General features: G+C 52.6%; 1 protein-coding gene across 4 annotated transcripts in view; it reads right to left on the bottom strand.

Moving 5' to 3' along the window:
- LOC310824484 (transcription elongation regulator 1-like) overlaps positions 1-13,383 on the bottom strand; it is a gene marked incomplete at its 5' end in the record, with an annotated part of 18,272 nt that extends 4,889 nt beyond the window's left edge. Inside the window, 16 exons of one of the 4 annotated variants that reach the window (XM_083697736.1) lie at positions 1-76; positions 694-844; positions 993-1,111; positions 1,699-1,788; positions 3,206-3,344; positions 4,347-4,422; positions 4,624-4,796; positions 5,016-5,104; positions 5,375-5,481; positions 5,595-5,783; positions 7,175-7,237; positions 9,701-9,964; positions 10,628-10,889; positions 11,952-12,098; positions 12,561-12,780; positions 13,337-13,383. The exon at positions 1-76 is cut by the window's left edge and continues 89 nt beyond it. In XM_083697736.1, coding sequence (XP_083553862.1) covers positions 1-76; positions 694-844; positions 993-1,111; positions 1,699-1,788; positions 3,206-3,344; positions 4,347-4,422; positions 4,624-4,796; positions 5,016-5,104; positions 5,375-5,481; positions 5,595-5,783; positions 7,175-7,237; positions 9,701-9,964; positions 10,628-10,889; positions 11,952-12,098; positions 12,561-12,780; positions 13,337-13,383 — 2,212 coding nt within the window. The remainder of the gene's footprint in view (positions 77-693; positions 845-992; positions 1,112-1,698; positions 1,789-3,205; positions 3,345-4,346; positions 4,423-4,623; positions 4,797-5,015; positions 5,105-5,374; positions 5,482-5,594; positions 5,784-7,174; positions 7,238-9,700; positions 9,965-10,627; positions 10,890-11,951; positions 12,099-12,560; positions 12,781-13,336) is intronic. The other 3 variants (XM_083697737.1, XM_083697738.1, XM_083697739.1) reach the window with 3 other exon arrangements.
- Between the last annotated feature and the right edge of the window lie 3,987 nt (positions 13,384-17,370).

Genomic DNA, 17,370 nt, shown 5'->3' with positions numbered 1-17,370 from the left:
GCTCCCTCACCTTGGACCAGCGCTGGGACCCGTCCAGGTGGAGGTCCGACAGCAGCTCAAAGAAGTCCTGCTTCACCTGGGGGGGGGGAGGGGGCACAGAGCATGGTTAGAAACAGAGTAGACGTACACATGCACACTCCCTCCCTTCTCACTCTGTTCTCTCCCCCCTCCCTGGTCCTCACCTTCTCTACCTCCCTCTCTCTCTACCTCCCTCTCTGGTCCTCACCTTCTCTACCTCCCTCTCTCTCTACCTCCCTCCCTGGTCCTCACCTTCTCTACCTCCCTCTCTCTACCTCCCTCCCTGGTCCTCACCTTCTCTACCTCCCTCTCTCTCTACCTCCCTCCCTGGTCCTCACCTTCTCTACCTCCCTCTCTCTCTACCTCCCTCCCTGGTCCTCACCTTCTCTACCTCCCTCTCTCTCTACCTCCCTCCCTGGTCCTCACCTTCTCTACCTCCCTCTCTCTCTACCTCCCTCCCTGGTCCTCACCTTCTCTACCTCCCTCTCTCTCTACCTCCCTCCCTGGTCCTCACCTTCTCTACCTCCCTCTCTCTCTACCTCCCTCCCTGGTCCTCACCTTCTCTACCTCCCTCTCTCTCTACCTCCCTCCCTGGTCCTCACCTTCTCTACCTCCCTCCCTCCCAGGTGCTCACCTTCTCTCCTCTGTTCTCTCCCTCCCTCCCCACCTCCTCACCTTCTCTCCTCTGTTCTTGGAGTCCTCCTTCTCTCTCTTCCTCAGAGCCGTCATGCTCTCAGTGAAAATGGCTTCCCTGTCCTTCATCTTCTCGATGGCCTTGAACCTCTGGTCCTTGGCGTGCTTTGACGCAAACTCACTGAACGTCGTCCTGCAAACAACAACAACAAATGAAGCTAGCGTTAGTTCAGTTCAATGTACTTAATTGGCATGGGACACAACCGTTTACATTATCGCCAAAGCAAGTGAAGTTATAAAAAAAAAAGAAAAAAAGAAAAGAAAACGGGGCTTCCTCTCACCTGGCTGTCAACTTGGCCTCCTCCATCATCTTCCTGAACTCGTCTTTAGACTGCATCAGTTTGTTCTTCTTCTCCTTCCTCTCCTCCTCCGCCCTGGTCTTCACGTAGCCGTCAAACACCTGCACAGGGGGGTCAGAGACACTATTACACTGATCAACTGGATTAGGAGCACTGAACGTCTCCTAAACCGCTGACTGTGCTCCTAAGGTCATTCCAAGGTCATGTAGAGTCTGCAGCTTCTCCCCTCTGCTCACCCGGAGTAAACAGGAAGCCCTTGGTCTCGGTAGGGAATGCTGGGCGTTCCCTGGAGACAGGGTTCACACCTTTCACCTGCGGTGAGGCGTTGCTGAGGGGTCTGTAACTCAGTTACTGTATGTTGTTGTCTGTGTAGTTAGTATGTTGTTGTCTGTGTAGTTAGTATGTTGTTGTCTGTGTAGTTAGTATGTTGTTGTCTGTGTAGTTAGTATGTTGTTGTCTGTGTAGTTAGTATGTTGTGTTCCTGTGTAGTTAGTATATCAATTCCCATCAAGTGGGCAACATTGTCAAAATAAAGTCAAATGTAGCCAAGACAATCATACAGTTATTGTTGGCTTGCTTTTAGGCGGTTCTATGGTTCGGAGTTAGTTCATATTGTTTCTATTGTTCTTGTTGCAGAGACAATTGTCTTCATAAACGCTGTACAAATACATGTGACTGATTGTCGTACCTGCTTCCTCTCTTTGGGGTTGAGCAGCAGATACCGAGGATCAAAGACTATCTTGTGCAGTTCTTTCTCCCAGGTGGAGAAGGCCGACACCTGCGGGGGGGGGGGGGGGCAGAGGCGGCGTGAGAGGACGGCTTCAACACACACAAACACTACAAACAATCACATTAGCTTGTTTCCTGTCGTTTCTCACAGCCAGTTTAACGGTATTACACTTCCAGACTCCCCTGGCCTGATGGGAGGGAGGCTCTGCCTAGGCTAGTGGGGCCCTGGGGGGAGGTGCAGTTTAGGCTGAGGGAGGCAGTATGGTCTGCTGTGCCTGTGTCTGTGTACAGCCATGGCACTCCAGAGACCAAGACACAGCAGTGACTGCTGCCTGGCCAGGACCATTTAACAGTTTACGCTTTACAATCTAATTGCTTTGTGTTTTTTTTATTGCAGAGTTGCAGAACGGCTCTGTGGGGGGGGGGGTTTAAGAACTTGATATCTAATTGGCAATCTGTACATCTGTCCAGAAACAATCCCTAGCCTCCGACACTCAAAATACAAGGAGATATGAGAGGACAAGGCCCCTAGATCCACACACGGGGCTAGGGAGTAGGGGCTAGGGGCTAGGGACTAGGGGCTAGGGACTAAAGGCTAGGGAGTAGGGGATAGGGGCTAGGGACTAAAGGCTAGGGAGTAGGGGCTAGGGAGTAGGGAGTAGGGGCTAGGGACTAAAGGCTAGGGACTAAAGGCTAGGGAGTAGGGGCTAGGGACTAGGGAGTAGGGGCTAGGGACTAAAGGCTAGGGAGTAGGGGCTAGGGACTAGGGAGTAGGGGATAGGGAGTAGGGGATAGGGACTAGGGAGTAGGGGCTAGGGACTAGGGGCTAGGGACTAAAGGCTAGGGAGTAGGGGCTAGGGAGTAGGGAGTAGGGGCTAGGGACTAAAGGCTAGGGAGTAGGGGATAGGGACTGTGTCTGGACAGGGCTAGGCATACCCTAGGCATCTCTGAAACAGTTGAGTGTGGAGCATGGAGACAAACCAAAAGACTACAAAATACTTCGACTACAAACATAGCGTAAAGTGTAAGACATGAGTCATTTCCTGAAAGAAAGCTACAGAAATATATTTATGTACAGTAAAAGCATTGGTAAGACGATGCTGTCTCTTTACCATTAAATTGAATACTGAAACATCTATAAGAGATTTCATAACATTTCATATCCAACTTCATTACTACCAAATGCAAAAACATGAAAAATCCTTCTTTTTTTTTATTCATTCAACTTGAACGAGAGAATAAAGAGAGAGAGAGAGAGAGAGAGAGATGGAGGACAGAAAGAGGAGGATGACAAAGAGAAGGAAAAAGAGGAGGAACAGCAATTAAAAAATAAAATAAAACATTCGCACCAAAAAGACAAGGAGGTAAAAGAGAATTAAACGGAAGATTGTACCTTGGTGGGCTTCCATTCAGATTAATGTGTCTAACATTACAGAGCTGGTTAAGGTATGGGTTGTTGTGTTTACCGCTCTCTCCAGAAGCATGTCCCTGAACTGGAGCATACGGGCCTCCAGCGGGACCACCGCCCGTTCCCGCGCCGCCTTCAGCTCTGCCTCCATGGCCGCCTCCTTCTCATTGGCCAGCTCCTTCACCACCTCCTCCTTCCTGCAGGCGGAGAGAGGGCGTTAGAGAGGAGGGGGGAGGGAGGGAGGGAGAGGGGGAGGAGATGTGTTGTTCTTTGAATGAGAAGGGAATAAGGGCCCAGTTCCAAATCAACCCCTAGGACCTAGGAGGTCTGAGGAGAGGACACACTGGTCCTGTCCTTCAGAGGGGAGGTGGAGGGGCCTAGAGGTTGGTTTGGGACTGGGCCGTCCTCTCTACCCAGGTGGGTTTAGTCTGAGGCTATACTGGACTGATGTTATTGGCTATAGCTTTACCCAATGAGTAGCAATCAAATCAGCTTCTTAAAAGAACAGCTTTACGGATTGGATCTATCAAACACACCTGACCACCAATCTGTCTATTTCCCTGTCCCATTAACCTCATACAGCTAACTCAGGGCAGGGTAGGGGAGGGGGGGGTCTCTTGGCTGGCTGGCTGGCTGGCTGGGGTGGGGGGGAGAAGGGGTTCCTATAGCAGCCTAGAAGAAGGTCAAGGTAGGTCAAAGGTCAAGCAAGGTGTTTTACCTTGAAGGCCCATGATGGCATCACCAGTTTACAGGCGAGTTTCCCTGAAAACCTAGTTCTCCAGAGAGGACCAGAGGGGGGGTGGAGAGGGGGGGTGGAGGCAGGCTCGGACAGGCACACTGACGGGACACAGTGACTGCTTGGGTAACACCTGGACACTTTCGTTAACAGAGCCAATCAACCAATCAACACATCAGCTTCACTAATGAGCAAGCTCAGGGTCAAAGAGATGTGTTCACACCCAACACTGGACGAGAGCTGAATCAACTCACTCAGACAGGAAGACCAGAACATGCTTCATTTATCCTAAAAAAAAATAACATTTTGATCGCTCTTGACTTAAGATAAGAACGATCAAATGTGTGTCGTGAGTTTATTACTTTGGTGTGTTTTCTGTTCGGGCAGCTGGGACGCCAGCGGCTACAGGACCCCTGGTCAGGTGACCTGGGCCCCTGGTTGCCATGGTGAGCGGGGGACTTACTTCCTCCTCTTGGCCTTGATAGGTTCCTCCTCCAGGGCCTCCTCGGCCGCTGCCTCCACATCCTCCTTAGTGACGCCTGACAACACGGAACACACACACACACACACACACACACTATTATCAGACATGTATGAGACATATAGACATATCATATCATGTATGAGACTATGGCTGGACGAGACGGAACAGAGGCACACACACGAGACATATATCCATGCGTGTGTGTGTGTGATGAGAGTATGTGTGTGTTAGGTGGGGTGTGTGTGTGTGTACTTACGTGACTCTTCCCCCAGCTTGCGGCTGTCCTCCAGCCCCCTCTTGTGGGGGGGCTCCTGGATGTTCTTGTCCACGTCTGCGCGGCCCACCAGCTCATCAGGGCGGTCCCACATGGAGAGACGTGTGGTGGGGTTGTAGAAAAACACACGGTCGTCCCCCGTCCACACCACACACCTGGACACACACACACACACACACACACACACTCAGATTGACCTTCACCTGAAGCGACCCTTTAACTCACTGCCAAAGAGTGAGTCCGGAACACTCCTCACCTAGAGTTCCAAGTGTTTTATGTGGTATCTGCCTAGCAACAACACTTATGGATTTTCTAGAGCACCCTTGGCGCTCTAGAATGTTGACTTTCTTCCCCCTCGGCCCTGAACCACCTACCAGGGCGTGCCAGGGATGGGGTTGGTGGCCACCGGCTTGGCCTTCTGAGCAGCCTTCTCCTCCTCTGTCATCTCCTCCTCCTTCGGCTCCTGGGAGACGAGGTTTACAACGGTCAAGTTACGGTCAACATTAGTTCTGGTCAACATTAGTTATGCCTAACCTATAACATTAGGCACAAGAGGGGAGGCTTCTGGAAGTAGAAATCGGAGGACGGGATCTCAAAGAGCCCGTCCTCAGATTTCTACTGCCACCAGCCTCCCCTTACGCACAGGGCCTGATATCCTGACAGAAAGCCTTTGACTTCCTGTAGAGGAGCCATGATGGAGCGTTTAGACAACAGGCCACGCCTCTTCTCTTACCTCCTTTACCTCATTAGGGGGCTCTATCTTGGCCTCCTCGTCCTCCATCTCCATGGCCTCAGCCTCCTCCAGGGCCAGCCTCTCTTTGGCCTTCTCTGCCTCCTTCTCTGTGGTGGGAAATCAAACATTAGACACAGGCCACAAACACTACCATAGAGTTCTAACACCACCATAGAGTTTTAAACACTAGAGCCTGTCCTCCCCATCTCTGTGGACCGACCTTTCTCCCTCAGCTCCTGGGGCTTGTCCCAGGTGGACTCCAGTGTGCGGTTGTTGTAGTAGTACGTCTTCCCGTCGGCCGTCTTGTACTCGGTCCACTCGGGGAGCTGCAGGGCGCCGAGCGCCGGGGCTGCCGCCAGGGCCAGCTGGGGATGCATCATCAGGGGCGGGGCCATACCAGGAAGCATCCCTACGGAGGTGGGGGGGGGGGGCACACACACAAAATCTGCTCTTAAGACACAATCTATGATTATCAACAACAACAACAACTAGTAGTACTACTAACGTCCTCCTGGTCCTAAAGAACATCTAACCAACAGCATTCATACAGCCAGGGAGTGAGTTGTGTTCTGGTGAAAAGAACATCTAACCAACAGCATTCATACAGCCAGGGAGTGAGTTGTGTTCTGGTGAAAAGAACATCTAACCAACAGCATTCATACAGCCAGGGAGTGAGTTGTGTTCTGGTGAAAAGAACATCTAACCAACAGCATTCATACAGCCAGGGAGTGAGTTGTGTTCTGGTGAAAAGAACATCTAACCAACAGCATTCATACAGCCAGGGAGTGAGTTGTGTTCTGGTGAAAAGAACATCTAACCAACAGCATTCATACAGCCAGGGAGTGAGTTGTGTTCTGGTGAAAAGAACATCTAACCAACAGCATTCATACAGCCAGGGAGTGAGTTGTGTTCTGGTGAAAAGAACATCTAACCAACAGCATTCATACAGCCAGGGAGTGAGTTGTGTTCTGGTGAAAAGGTTGTAACAGGAACAAGAGGCCAGGTTCATTGCTAGTCTCCATGTCTCATAATTGCGATGTAGAACAGATAAGAGCCCAAGAGAGAGAAACATTGTAACTTGACTTGTTTCCTCCAGTAGGAGCCGATAGTGAACACACAACATCTGAGCTGAGCTGAGAGGTTCAAACACAGATAAAGGCATGCCAGGGAGGTGAGAGGCACATGACCAGGTGACATTTAAAAACAACAGTGTAACTGCCTGGCTTCAACAACTCCACCTGAAATTATAAACCAACACACACACACCTTGAAAATGGGGCTTACGATAAGTATCTAAAATCAAAGGTACCACAGTGGCTGTCAGGTCTGTCAGGTCTACAGTTCAACACTCTTCTGAAAGTCTTCTAAAACGACGAGAGTCTCCAGTTATGTTTACATTCTGCAGTTGATGATGCAGGGATTTTCATAGCGAATTATGTCCAACAAAACACTTTAATTAACGCCAAACATCCGTGAGTAAGTAAAGGGCCGAACTATCTGACCTATGACACAACTACGACTAGGGGCTACTCTGGAAGCACGTAGGACGACAGTGGCCAGATTCACCTCAGCACACACGACCAATACTAACGTCCGACTCTCAGAGGTTAATTAAGGAGATACTGAGAGGCACAATCACAGGGTAACCCGACACCTCTTTGTGGAGCCTAATAATAACAATAACAACAATAATAATAATAATAATAATAATAGCAGAAATAATAAGAAAGCATCATTTTCACAACATTCACTAACATGCCATCTAACAGAATACTGGCTGTAGACGGAGTAGAGGTTTACCGTTATGGTTGGGGGAGACTGTCTTTAAATAGGGACCGCCTACTATCTGCATCATTGCTACACCTGCAAGAACGGACAAGCAAGCATTGTGTTGGACACAGGAGGAGGAGGAGAGAGAGAGAGAGAGAGAGAGAGAGAGAGAGAGAGGCATCAGCTGACAGGCCAGGAGAGACAGGCGATGCCTGTCTGACCTCCACCTGCCAGGCGAGGCACAGGTACATCACACACACTAGGCCCAGGACACACACGTTATACAACACACACATTAGGTCATCTTAAAGGTGCAATCTGTAATTCAAATCAACAACAAAGCCACGTGTATGATAAACCGCGGAGGGGGGGTTGGAGAAATGGAAGCGACGGACGGACCATCCACAAGGTCAACGTCCTTTTAACCATGTTTTGAAGCGGTACAGTGTTTGTTTACAATTGCGTTGTTTCCAAACAAACAACGGCGTAAAAAACAGCTTTCTGTGTGGGGTTCTGATGAGGGAAGACAGCCGAATGAAGGTCAGGAGGCACCGACGTTATATTCTTCAAGAGTCAACGGTTGAAAGTAGAAAATGTACAATTTACAGATTGCCCCTTTAACACCACCACATGACTGACATGAATGCAATGCTGACAGCGTGGAGGTGGGCGCGGTCTTCACCAGGACGCAGGTTACTGCTTCACTTCAGAAGTCTACCATGTAGAATGAGAGATGATCTAACATGGGTCTCCTCCCTCCCTCCTGACTGTCTCTCAACAACACGGACACGCCTCTGAACCTGTCCTGCAATTGTGTTCCCAAACTGTCTAGAATCTGCCCCCCCCCCCCCCACTCCCCCAAACTGTCTAGAATCTGCCCCCCCCCCACTCCCCCAAACTGTCTAGAATCTGCCCCCCCCCACCCCCCCAAACTGTCTAGAATCTGCCCCCCCCCACCCCCCCCAAACTGTCTAGAATCTGCCCCCCCCCCCACTGTCTAGAATCTGCCCCCCCCACCCCCCCCAAACTGTCTAGAATCTGCCCCCCCCCACCCCCCCAAACTGTCTAGAATCTGCCCCCCCCCCCCACTGTCTAGAATCTGCCCCCCCCACCCCCCCAAACTGTCTAGAATCTGCCCCCCCCCCCCACTGTCTAGAATCTGCCCCCCCCCACCCCCCCAAACTGTCTAGAATCTGCCCCCCCCCACTGTCTAGAATCTGCCCCCCCCACCCCCCAAACTGTCTAGAATCTGCCCCCCCCCCCACTGTCTAGAATCTGCCCCCCCCACCCCCCCAAACTGTCTAGAATCTGCCCCCCCCACCCCCCCAAACTGTCTAGAATCTGCCCCCCCCCACTGTCTAGAATCTGCCCCCCCCCACCCCCCCAAACTGTCTTGAATCTGCCCCCCCCCCCCACTGTCTAGAATCTGCCCCCCCCACCCCCCCAAACTGTCTAGAATCTGCCCCCCTCACCCTGTCTAGAATCTGCCCCCCCCACCCCCCCAAACTGTCTAGAATCTGCCCCCCCTCACCTGTCTAGAATCTGCCCCCCCACCCCCCCAAACTGTCTAGAATCTGCCCCCTCACCTGTCTAGAATCTGCCCCCCCTCACCCTGTCTAGAATCTGCCCCCCCCCCCACCACTGTCTAGAATCTGCCCCCCCCACCCCCCCAAACTGTCTAGAATCTGCCCCCCCCCCCCCCCCCACTGTCTAGAATCTGCCCCCCCCCCCCACTGTCTAGAACCTGCCCCCCCCCCCCCCACTCAGTGACACACTCCACTGACACGGCACTCTACATTTACTCCCTCTTCTGCTGCGATAATGATTCTGTGTATTTTCTTTTATTATTTTTACTGTTTTATTATCTCTACTATTATATTTCATCTGTTCTCCTCGTTGCATTCTATTGTTGATGCTGATTGACGTGGGAGAGCTGCTCTGCTCCAGGCGTCATGTATTCAAGTAACGACAAATAAGCCAAACTTGACTTGAGACCGGTCTAGAATGTTCTCCATCTATGTCTGAGCCTGGCCAACACCGCCACCTACTGGCCTTCAGCAGAACTGTTTGGCAACTAATGACCATGCATTCGGAGAAAAGCATGTGGACTGCTGACGAGTAATATTAACCTGACACATGATCTAGTGATCTAGGAAACAAACATCGACTGGGGGGGGGAGACAGATCAGAATGAACCCTCTGGCCTCCCCACCGGAGACTGGTGGGGGAAACTAAGAGGGGGTTCCCAGGAGCGGAACAACAGACATGTTCTACCTGTGTTGCTTCTACAGGGGAGAGAACAGAGAGCTGACCCTGAATGAATGAACAGCAGTGATTCCTGGTGTTAGGAACAGTAGAGGGGAGGGAGAGAGGAGGGGAGGGAGAGAGGAGGGGAGGGGAGAGAGGAGGGGAGGGGAGAGAGGAGGGGAGGGGAGAGAGGAGGGGAGGGAGAGATGAGGGGAGGGGAGAGATGGGGAGGAGGGGAGGGGAGGGAGAGATGAGGGGAGGGAGAGATGGGGAGGAGGGGAGGAGAGGAGGGACCAGAGAGTCTCTTACCGGGCAGGGGGATGTGCATGCCTGGCAGAGGCACCCTGAAGGGAGGCACCATGACGGGGGGGAAGCCTGGCAGCGTGGCCTGGGGCTGGTGGGCCTGGTGGTGGGGCAGGCCCGCGGGGAGGCTCTGGGAGAGCAGGGACATGGTCTGGACCGGCGTCACCGGAGACGGCAGGCTGGCCACACTCACCACCGTCACCGGGGACACGCCCACCGTGGAGGGGGGGGCCGAGACCACCGCCGGGGGCAGGTCTGGAACAGCCGGAGCTGGGCGACAACCAGCAGAGGGTGAGTTATAACACACAGAGGCTAGGTTATAACACACAGACAGGGGCTAGGTTATAACACAGAGAGAGAGGGGCTAGGTTATAACACACAGACAGGGGCATGAGAGAGGCATGTAACATATTGTGGGATAAATCCACAAAACCCTGTGAAACAGACATGCAGTCAGGGTTCCTGTCAGCTCTATTCAACACGTTTCTATGTGCAGCATCCAGTCCGCTCCACCCCTCTGGACATTACCCAGGGTGCAACAGACTGAAGACTGCACACACAAATACCCTGACCGCCGCGCTGCTCTACATTCTAGATCCCCATCTGAACGTTCCACTCTCCTGAACGCCGCCCAGACATGAAATAATAATCAGACATTTAGCAGAGCTATGCACCCAAGGCAAGCCTCAGTCCAGTGAGGGACGACATTATAGGCCATTTAGCTTTTATCCAAAGCCACTTACATTGCAGTGAGTGCATACATTTGTCAGTATATATGGTCCCAGCGGGAATCAAACCCACAACCTAAGCGTTGTTATCTCAACTGAGCCACAGAGGACCACATATATGGTCGCAGCAGGACTCGAACCCACAACCATGCTCTCCTGTCCTAGCCTCAGGGGCCCATCTCTGTCCGGGGGGCAGAGTACTCACTGGTGTTGGAGGCGGGGGCGGAGGCGGGGGTGGTGTTGGTGTCGGGGCTGGTGGAGAGGGGGCGTGAAGGGGAGGGGGTCGGCGTGGAGGAGGCGGGGGTGCCGGCCCCCGCTGTGCTGACCGTGAGGGAGCTGGTGGGGGCGGACACGGCCCCGGTCTGGGGGGTCACCATCAGGGGGTTCAGCTCCGACTGCTGGATCACCTTCACCCCCTCAGGCTTGCTCCAGGCAGACTCCCTGGTCCGTGCGTTGTAGTAGTAAGCCTGGGTGTGTGTGTGTGTGTGTATGGGTGTGTGTGTGTATGGGTGTGTGTGTGTATGGGTGTGTGTGTGGGTGTGTATGGGTGTATGGGTGTGGGTGTGTGTGTGTGTATGGGTGGGTGTGTGTGTATGGATGTGGGTGTGTGTATGGGTGGGTGGGTGTGTGTGTGTATGGGTGTGTGTGTGTGTGTATGGGTGTGTGTGTGGGTGGGTGGGTGTGTATGGGTGTGTGTGTGTGTATGGGTGGGTGGGTGTGTATGGGTGGGTGTGTGTGTATGGGTGTGTGTGTGTGTATGGGTGGGTGGGTGTGTATGGGTGGGTGGGTGTGTATGGGTGGGTGGGTGTGTATGGGTGGGTGTGTATGGGTGGGTGGGTGTGTGTGTGTGTGGAGAGGGAATAGGAAGAAAAACCTGCATTAGCGATGGGTCGTTGCTTCAGCTTGCCTGTCTCAAAGACACCAAGACCAGCAATGAACCTGACTTCTTTTTCCTATTAGAAGCCTTTCACCAGAACCCAACTCCTTCCCTGGCTGTATGAGGGGCACAAACAGAAGGCCTACACCCATCCCAGTCCTTTCAGATCTGCAGTAGTGCCCCTGGGGGTACTGGCAGCAGAACAGAAAGACAGGAGTTCAACAGAGGCAGATGTAATCCAGGGGGGGGACAGACATCCCATTCATCACAGTTAACACCACAGCACCACGTAGAAAGAACGTGTCAAACCAAGTTTCTCTGTATCAGTATGAGTCCTATTCAGGACAAAGCTTGTGTCTTTATCAAAGAGAGTGGAGACATTCTTGTCCTGGACAGCTGAGAGACATAGAAGGGAGGATGAGGAGGGTCTACGGTGCCTACCACCGCCGCGGTGCCCTTGAGCAAGGCACTGAACCCCTCACTGCACCAGGGGGTGTGCAGAAAATACCACTTTCCAAACGGGTGATTGAGTTGATCAATAAAACATTATTGTTGTTGATGTGTTGTGGCTCTCTACCTTTCCCTCTGGGGTCTAGGTTATAAAACATAGATGGATGGATGGAAGGATGGATGATGTGTTGTGGTTCTCTACCTTTCCCTCTGGGGTCTTGTTCTCCACCCAGATCTCCTCTGGCAGGGAGGGGGCTCCGGCCGAGGGCACGGGGGGCATGCCGGGGGGGAAGATCATCCCAGGGGGAGGGGGCATGCTGCCCATAGGAGGGGGCAGAAACGGTGGTCTCTGAAAACAACAACAGTACATTTAGATTGAGATGGTTGGCTGTTGCTTTTCACAGAGCTAAAACACCATCAGTACCAGTGGGTATACAGCCTTTTCTCTGCGGCTTTTCAGTTGATGTGCTCTCAATGCATTAATATCTCCCTTAGGAGACACAGACAGACAACATGACAATCACATTAACACCAATAATTGGGCCCAAATTCTGCTTTAATTTGATTATTGATGACTTTCTCATCGTCATGTGTAGGATGTTATTCTGAACTATGATCTGAACATGATCCACACAAAACCTCAACGTGTTACCTATTAAATGGCATCCTGTTTCTGCATCTGATCACCATATTTCTGATATTAGAAGCAGGTTAGTTTGGGTCTGGTTTTCAGGAGGAAATGAGTCAAACAGGCTTTCAGCTGAAGAGGTTAAGTTAGGCATGCAGAGTCTTCCAACACTGACAGCCCTACCTGGAGGTGTGGGGGTCCGATCGGCGGCGGCATCCCTCCCGGGGGCGGGATAGGCGGCATGGTCGGGTCAAACGGTGGGCGGCCAAAGGGCGGTCGCGGCGGGGGACCCCTCATCATCCCGAAGGGCGGGGGCGGGGGTCGGAGGAGGGGGGGGGGACCACGCATGACCGGGTTCGGGGGCGCAGGGCCGCGGAAACGCAGGGTTTGCTGCTGCGCCATTCTAGGCAGGCATCAAAACAAAAACACAACCACTCACGTCATGACGAACACAACTAAAACCTCAAAGTAACACATCATCATCTCGAAATAACTCATCTCGGAGCTTGGCCATTCAGAACCCCCCCCCCCCGGTCCGGAGCCACATGGATCACCGACGAACGATCGTTCGAGCGACCACAAACTTGGGCCAAAAACAAGGCAAACAAACACCCCGACCGAGTCGGCTGGCTTAGCTAACTGGTTGTATATTAGTTTACTGGAACGGCGACTAGTAAGTCTGTTCCTCTGGTCAAATGTGAGATCCCGGCCTCGCAGAAGGAGGAAGGAGATGAGAGATGTGGTTTGTTTTGAGGGAGTCCGGGACGCCAGCGGTGCTCAGCCACATTAGCTAGCGATGCTAGCGTGGCCGCGTCGACCAGCATCCCAGCTCCCCGCTAGCGCACACAGCGAGGCTCTGCGCGAACACAGGCCTCCATCGGCGGGTTACCGTCAACCTGAAGACCGTTAACAACGTCCTTTTCTCACGAATATGAGCCTTTAGGCTGGAATGGTCTCACCTGTTGTCGCTGAACCCAATGCTGTCGCTGTCTCCGTGGTCCGCCATTACAGGGAAATGAAACAGCTCTTCCTGGATACGCCTACTGACACAATCTTGTACACAGGATTGGCCGACTGGAGTGTCAATCTCAGTAGGGGGGCGGTATTTTAGGAGGTCTGATTGGCCGATTGGAGTGTCAATCTCAGTGTGGGGGGGGCGGTGTTTTAGGTCTGATTGGCCGATTGGAGTGTCAATTTAAGTAAGGAGGGGGCGGTGTTTTAGGAGGTCTGATTGGCCGATTGGAGTGTCAATTTAAGTAAGGGGGGGGCGGTGTTTTAGGAGGTCTGATTGGCCAGAGGCTCCGCTGCCGACCAACCGCGAGGTCTTTGTTCAGAGTTCTGTCTGCTGACAGATGAGACCACTGACACAGACACGAACACAGACCACTGACACAGACCACTGAGACAGACACTGACACAGACACGAACACAGACCACTGACACAGACCAGTGACACAGACCACCATGCCAACCACAAACTACGTTTATAACAAGACAAAAACACTGTACATTTCCTAACCCTTAGTGTAAGTGTTTGACTTGTTACACTGTTGACATCTGTGCAACTGACATATTTCTTTTTTCAGTGAGATAATAATTGACTATTAATATGAACATTTTTGTAAGGTCTATACTACCTGCTTCACTTCTTTTCATGGAAGGTATTTTTGTAGAACAAAATGGCAAAGAGTATTTATAATGTGTATGAGTAAATGTTTTATTTCATTGCATTTTAATTTGGACAGACTAGAAGATAAGTGCATACAAATTCGGGCAGCATTTCCAGTATTTCAGGACCAGGACGTCTGTAAGGACGCAGCCAGCCTGCTGAACACCTTACACTGGGTTGATAAAGGAAGGGAATCACCTCAAACAAAGTGCAACAGTATCCAGTATTCCAGAATTCATTGAACAATTCATGTATGAATAAAAACATTTTTTTTTGTCTAGGTACGACACAAGTAGGGATTCACTGAATCAACAAACATTCTCTGTCAGGGTCAGGGTCAGGGTCCGGGTCAGGGTCCGGGTCAGGGTCAGGGTCCGGGTCAGGGTCAGGGTTAGGGTCAGGGTCAGGGTCCGGGTCCAGGTCTGGGTCAGGGTTAGAACGGTCCCGTGTGATCCTACAGCTGTCTTATGAGGCGGACCTCCTCCTCATCCTTCTCGTCCTTGACCCTCTGAATCCTGACGGGGTTCTCAGGGGCCGAGGTGGTGAAGACCCTCTCCAGGGCGCACACGTCCAGCGTGGGGGCAGAGCCAAGGCCCTCTGGGGCGGGGGGGGGCGGCCCCTGACCGGGACCCCGCCCCCCGCCCTCTCGGAACACGTAGTCCCTGTTGAGGGCGGAGAAGGCGGCGGCGGCGGCCTCATGCCTCTGGAGGCTCCCGTCATAGACACTCATCAGTTGGGCCATGGGGTTGGCGTACTCCGAGCCCGGGTATGCATACGGGCTGTGAGAGTACGGACACGAGCTGCAAAACACCAGGAGGACGCCATTTTAACCCACTAACTGCCAAAGAGTTCCAGAACACTCACCACCTAGAGTGCCAAGTGTTTTATGTGGTGTTTACCTAGCAACAACACTCTGATTGGCTACATCAAAATGTGAATAAAGTCACCCTCGGCACTCTAGAATGTTGACAATTTGGGAGGAGAGAGAAGTGGATCAGTACCAGAGGAGAGAGAAGTGGATCAGTACCAGAGAGAGAAGTGGATCAGTACCAGAGGAGAGAGAAGTGGATCAGTACTGGAGAGAGAAGTGGATCAGTACCGGAGGAGAGAGAAGTGGATCAGTACTGGAGAGAGAAGTGGATCAGTACCAGAGAGAGAAGTGGATCAGTACCAGAGAGAAGTGGATCAGTACCAGAGAGAGAAGTGGATCAGTACTGGAGGAGAGAGAAGTGGATCAGTACCAGAGAGAGAAGTGGATCAGTACCGGAGAGAGAAGTGGATCAGTACCGGAGGAGAGAGAAGTGGATCAGTACCAGAGGAGAGAGAAGTGGATCAGTACCAGAGAGAGAAGTGGATCAGTACCAGAGGAGAGAGAAGTGGATCAGTACCAGAGAGAGAAGTGGATCAGTACCGGAGGAGAGAGAAGTGGATCAGTACCAGAGGAGAGAGAAGTGGATCAGTACCAGAGAGAGAAGTGGATCAGTACCAGAGGAGAGAGAAGTGGATCAGTACTGGAGGAGAGAGAAGTGGATCAGTACCAGAGGAGAGAGAAGTGGATCAGTACCAGAGGAGAGAGAAGTGGATCAGTACCAGAGGAGAGAAGTGGATCAGTACCGGAGGAGAGAGAAGTGGATCAGTACCAGAGGAGAGAGAAGTGGATCAGTACCAGAGAGAGAAGTGGATCAGTACCAGAGGAGAGAGAAGTGGATCAGTACCAGAGAGAGAAGTGGATCAGTACTGGAGGAGAGAGAAGTGGATCAGTACCAGAGAGAGAAGTGGATCAGTACCAGAGAGAGAAGTGGATCAGTACCAGAGGAGAGAGAAGTGGATCAGTACCAGAGAGAGAAGTGGATCAGTACCAGAGGAGAGAGAAGTGGATCAGTACCAGAGAGAGAAGCTGGATTGCTCACCTCTGGTTGTAGTACTGGGACCCAGACAGGAAGTAGGGAGAGAAGGGGAAGCGAGTGTTGGGGAAGAGGCCTGCGGGGTGGGGCAGGGGGGGCAAGGGGGACAGAGGGTACAGGTGGCTGGGGGGGGCCATGCCAGGGGGGGGCATCGGGGCACTCCGGGGGCTGGTGGTGGAGGGCCCCTCTGGGGCAGAGCTGTAGTACGTCTGCTCCCTGGTCCTCTGGAAGGGTTTGGGGTTACCGTCCTCAGCTCTGCTGGCTGGGTGGCCGGCTTCCCCAGGCTGGACGCCCGGGCACGGACCCCCCTGGTAGAGGTGTTGAACGGCATTCTGGGTGAACGCGGGGGCTGGGCTGGTGTTCGGAGGGACGGCGGAAGCCGTGGTCACCTGGGCAACATGCTCCCTAGGGCCTGCCAGACACACACACACACACGACAACCATTCAGCCACAGACTAGACACACACATGACACTGTTTATCTGTCTACGTCTCTCCTCTGTGTCTAGGAGAGCTGGACTGCAGTGTGGAACAGCAGCCTGTGTGTTTGTCTGCCCTGGCCAGAGGACAGGAGGATATACTCCCATTACAGCGTACAGCCACTGGGTGACCAGGCGCTGAGCAGAGGAGGTTGGGGGTGGAGGTAGAAATCACCATCCCATGCATTACAATGAGCCCGTCCTCCGATTTCTACCTCCGCCGGCCTCCCCTGGCGGTGCTGTCTATCTGACCTGTGGGGTGGGGGTAAGGCCCGGGGCGTCCGGAGCTGGCGGAGGCGATCCTGGGGTAGGAGGAGGAGGTGTGGCCAGGGGCGCTCCTCCCTGCGTAGGGGCCGGAGGTCTCGGAGCTGAGAGACTCCAGGGAGGGGTAGACCCTCCTCTTCCCCGGCCGCGGCTGATAGATCCACCCTGGGGGGACCACGAGGGAGACAAGGGTCAGAGGTCACCTGAGAGGCGGGTGGTAGAGCGGTAGTCTACAGGATGTCTTTGAATGAACCCTTTGAAGATTCTCATTGGAGACGTGAGGAGACAGATGGTCGTTGTTCATGTTGACTTGACTAGTCTGACTGAGTAGAGAGCAGACATCATGTTGGCCTGCTCTAATATTTCATTTCATTTCATTTCATTTTTGATTGAAGTCATTAAGCAGACGCCTTTTTCCAAAGCGACTTACAACAAGTACATTTGTCTCAGTGAGTGAATCAACTATCAAACAGCCATCGTCTGTAAAACCTCCCATCAGCAGTCACAGTGCTACTGAAAGGAAGAAACTTTCTTCTTCTTCTTTTTTTCTCTTCAGAATAAAAGCCTTACCAGGGAACTCCAGCCTGTGTTTGTCTTTGAGTTTGCGAGCCTCTTCGTAGTAGGGCCCCTTCTGGTCCTCTGACAGTCTGCTCCACTCCACGCCCAGCTGAACGCTGA

Source organism: Argentina silus (assembly GCF_951799395.1).
Source record: "Argentina silus genome assembly, contig: scaffold_278, whole genome shotgun sequence".
Lineage (NCBI taxonomy): Eukaryota > Metazoa > Chordata > Actinopteri > Argentiniformes > Argentinidae > Argentina > Argentina silus.
The sequence above is the reverse complement of the archived record's forward strand: the minus strand, read 5'-3'. Positions and strand labels throughout refer to the sequence as shown.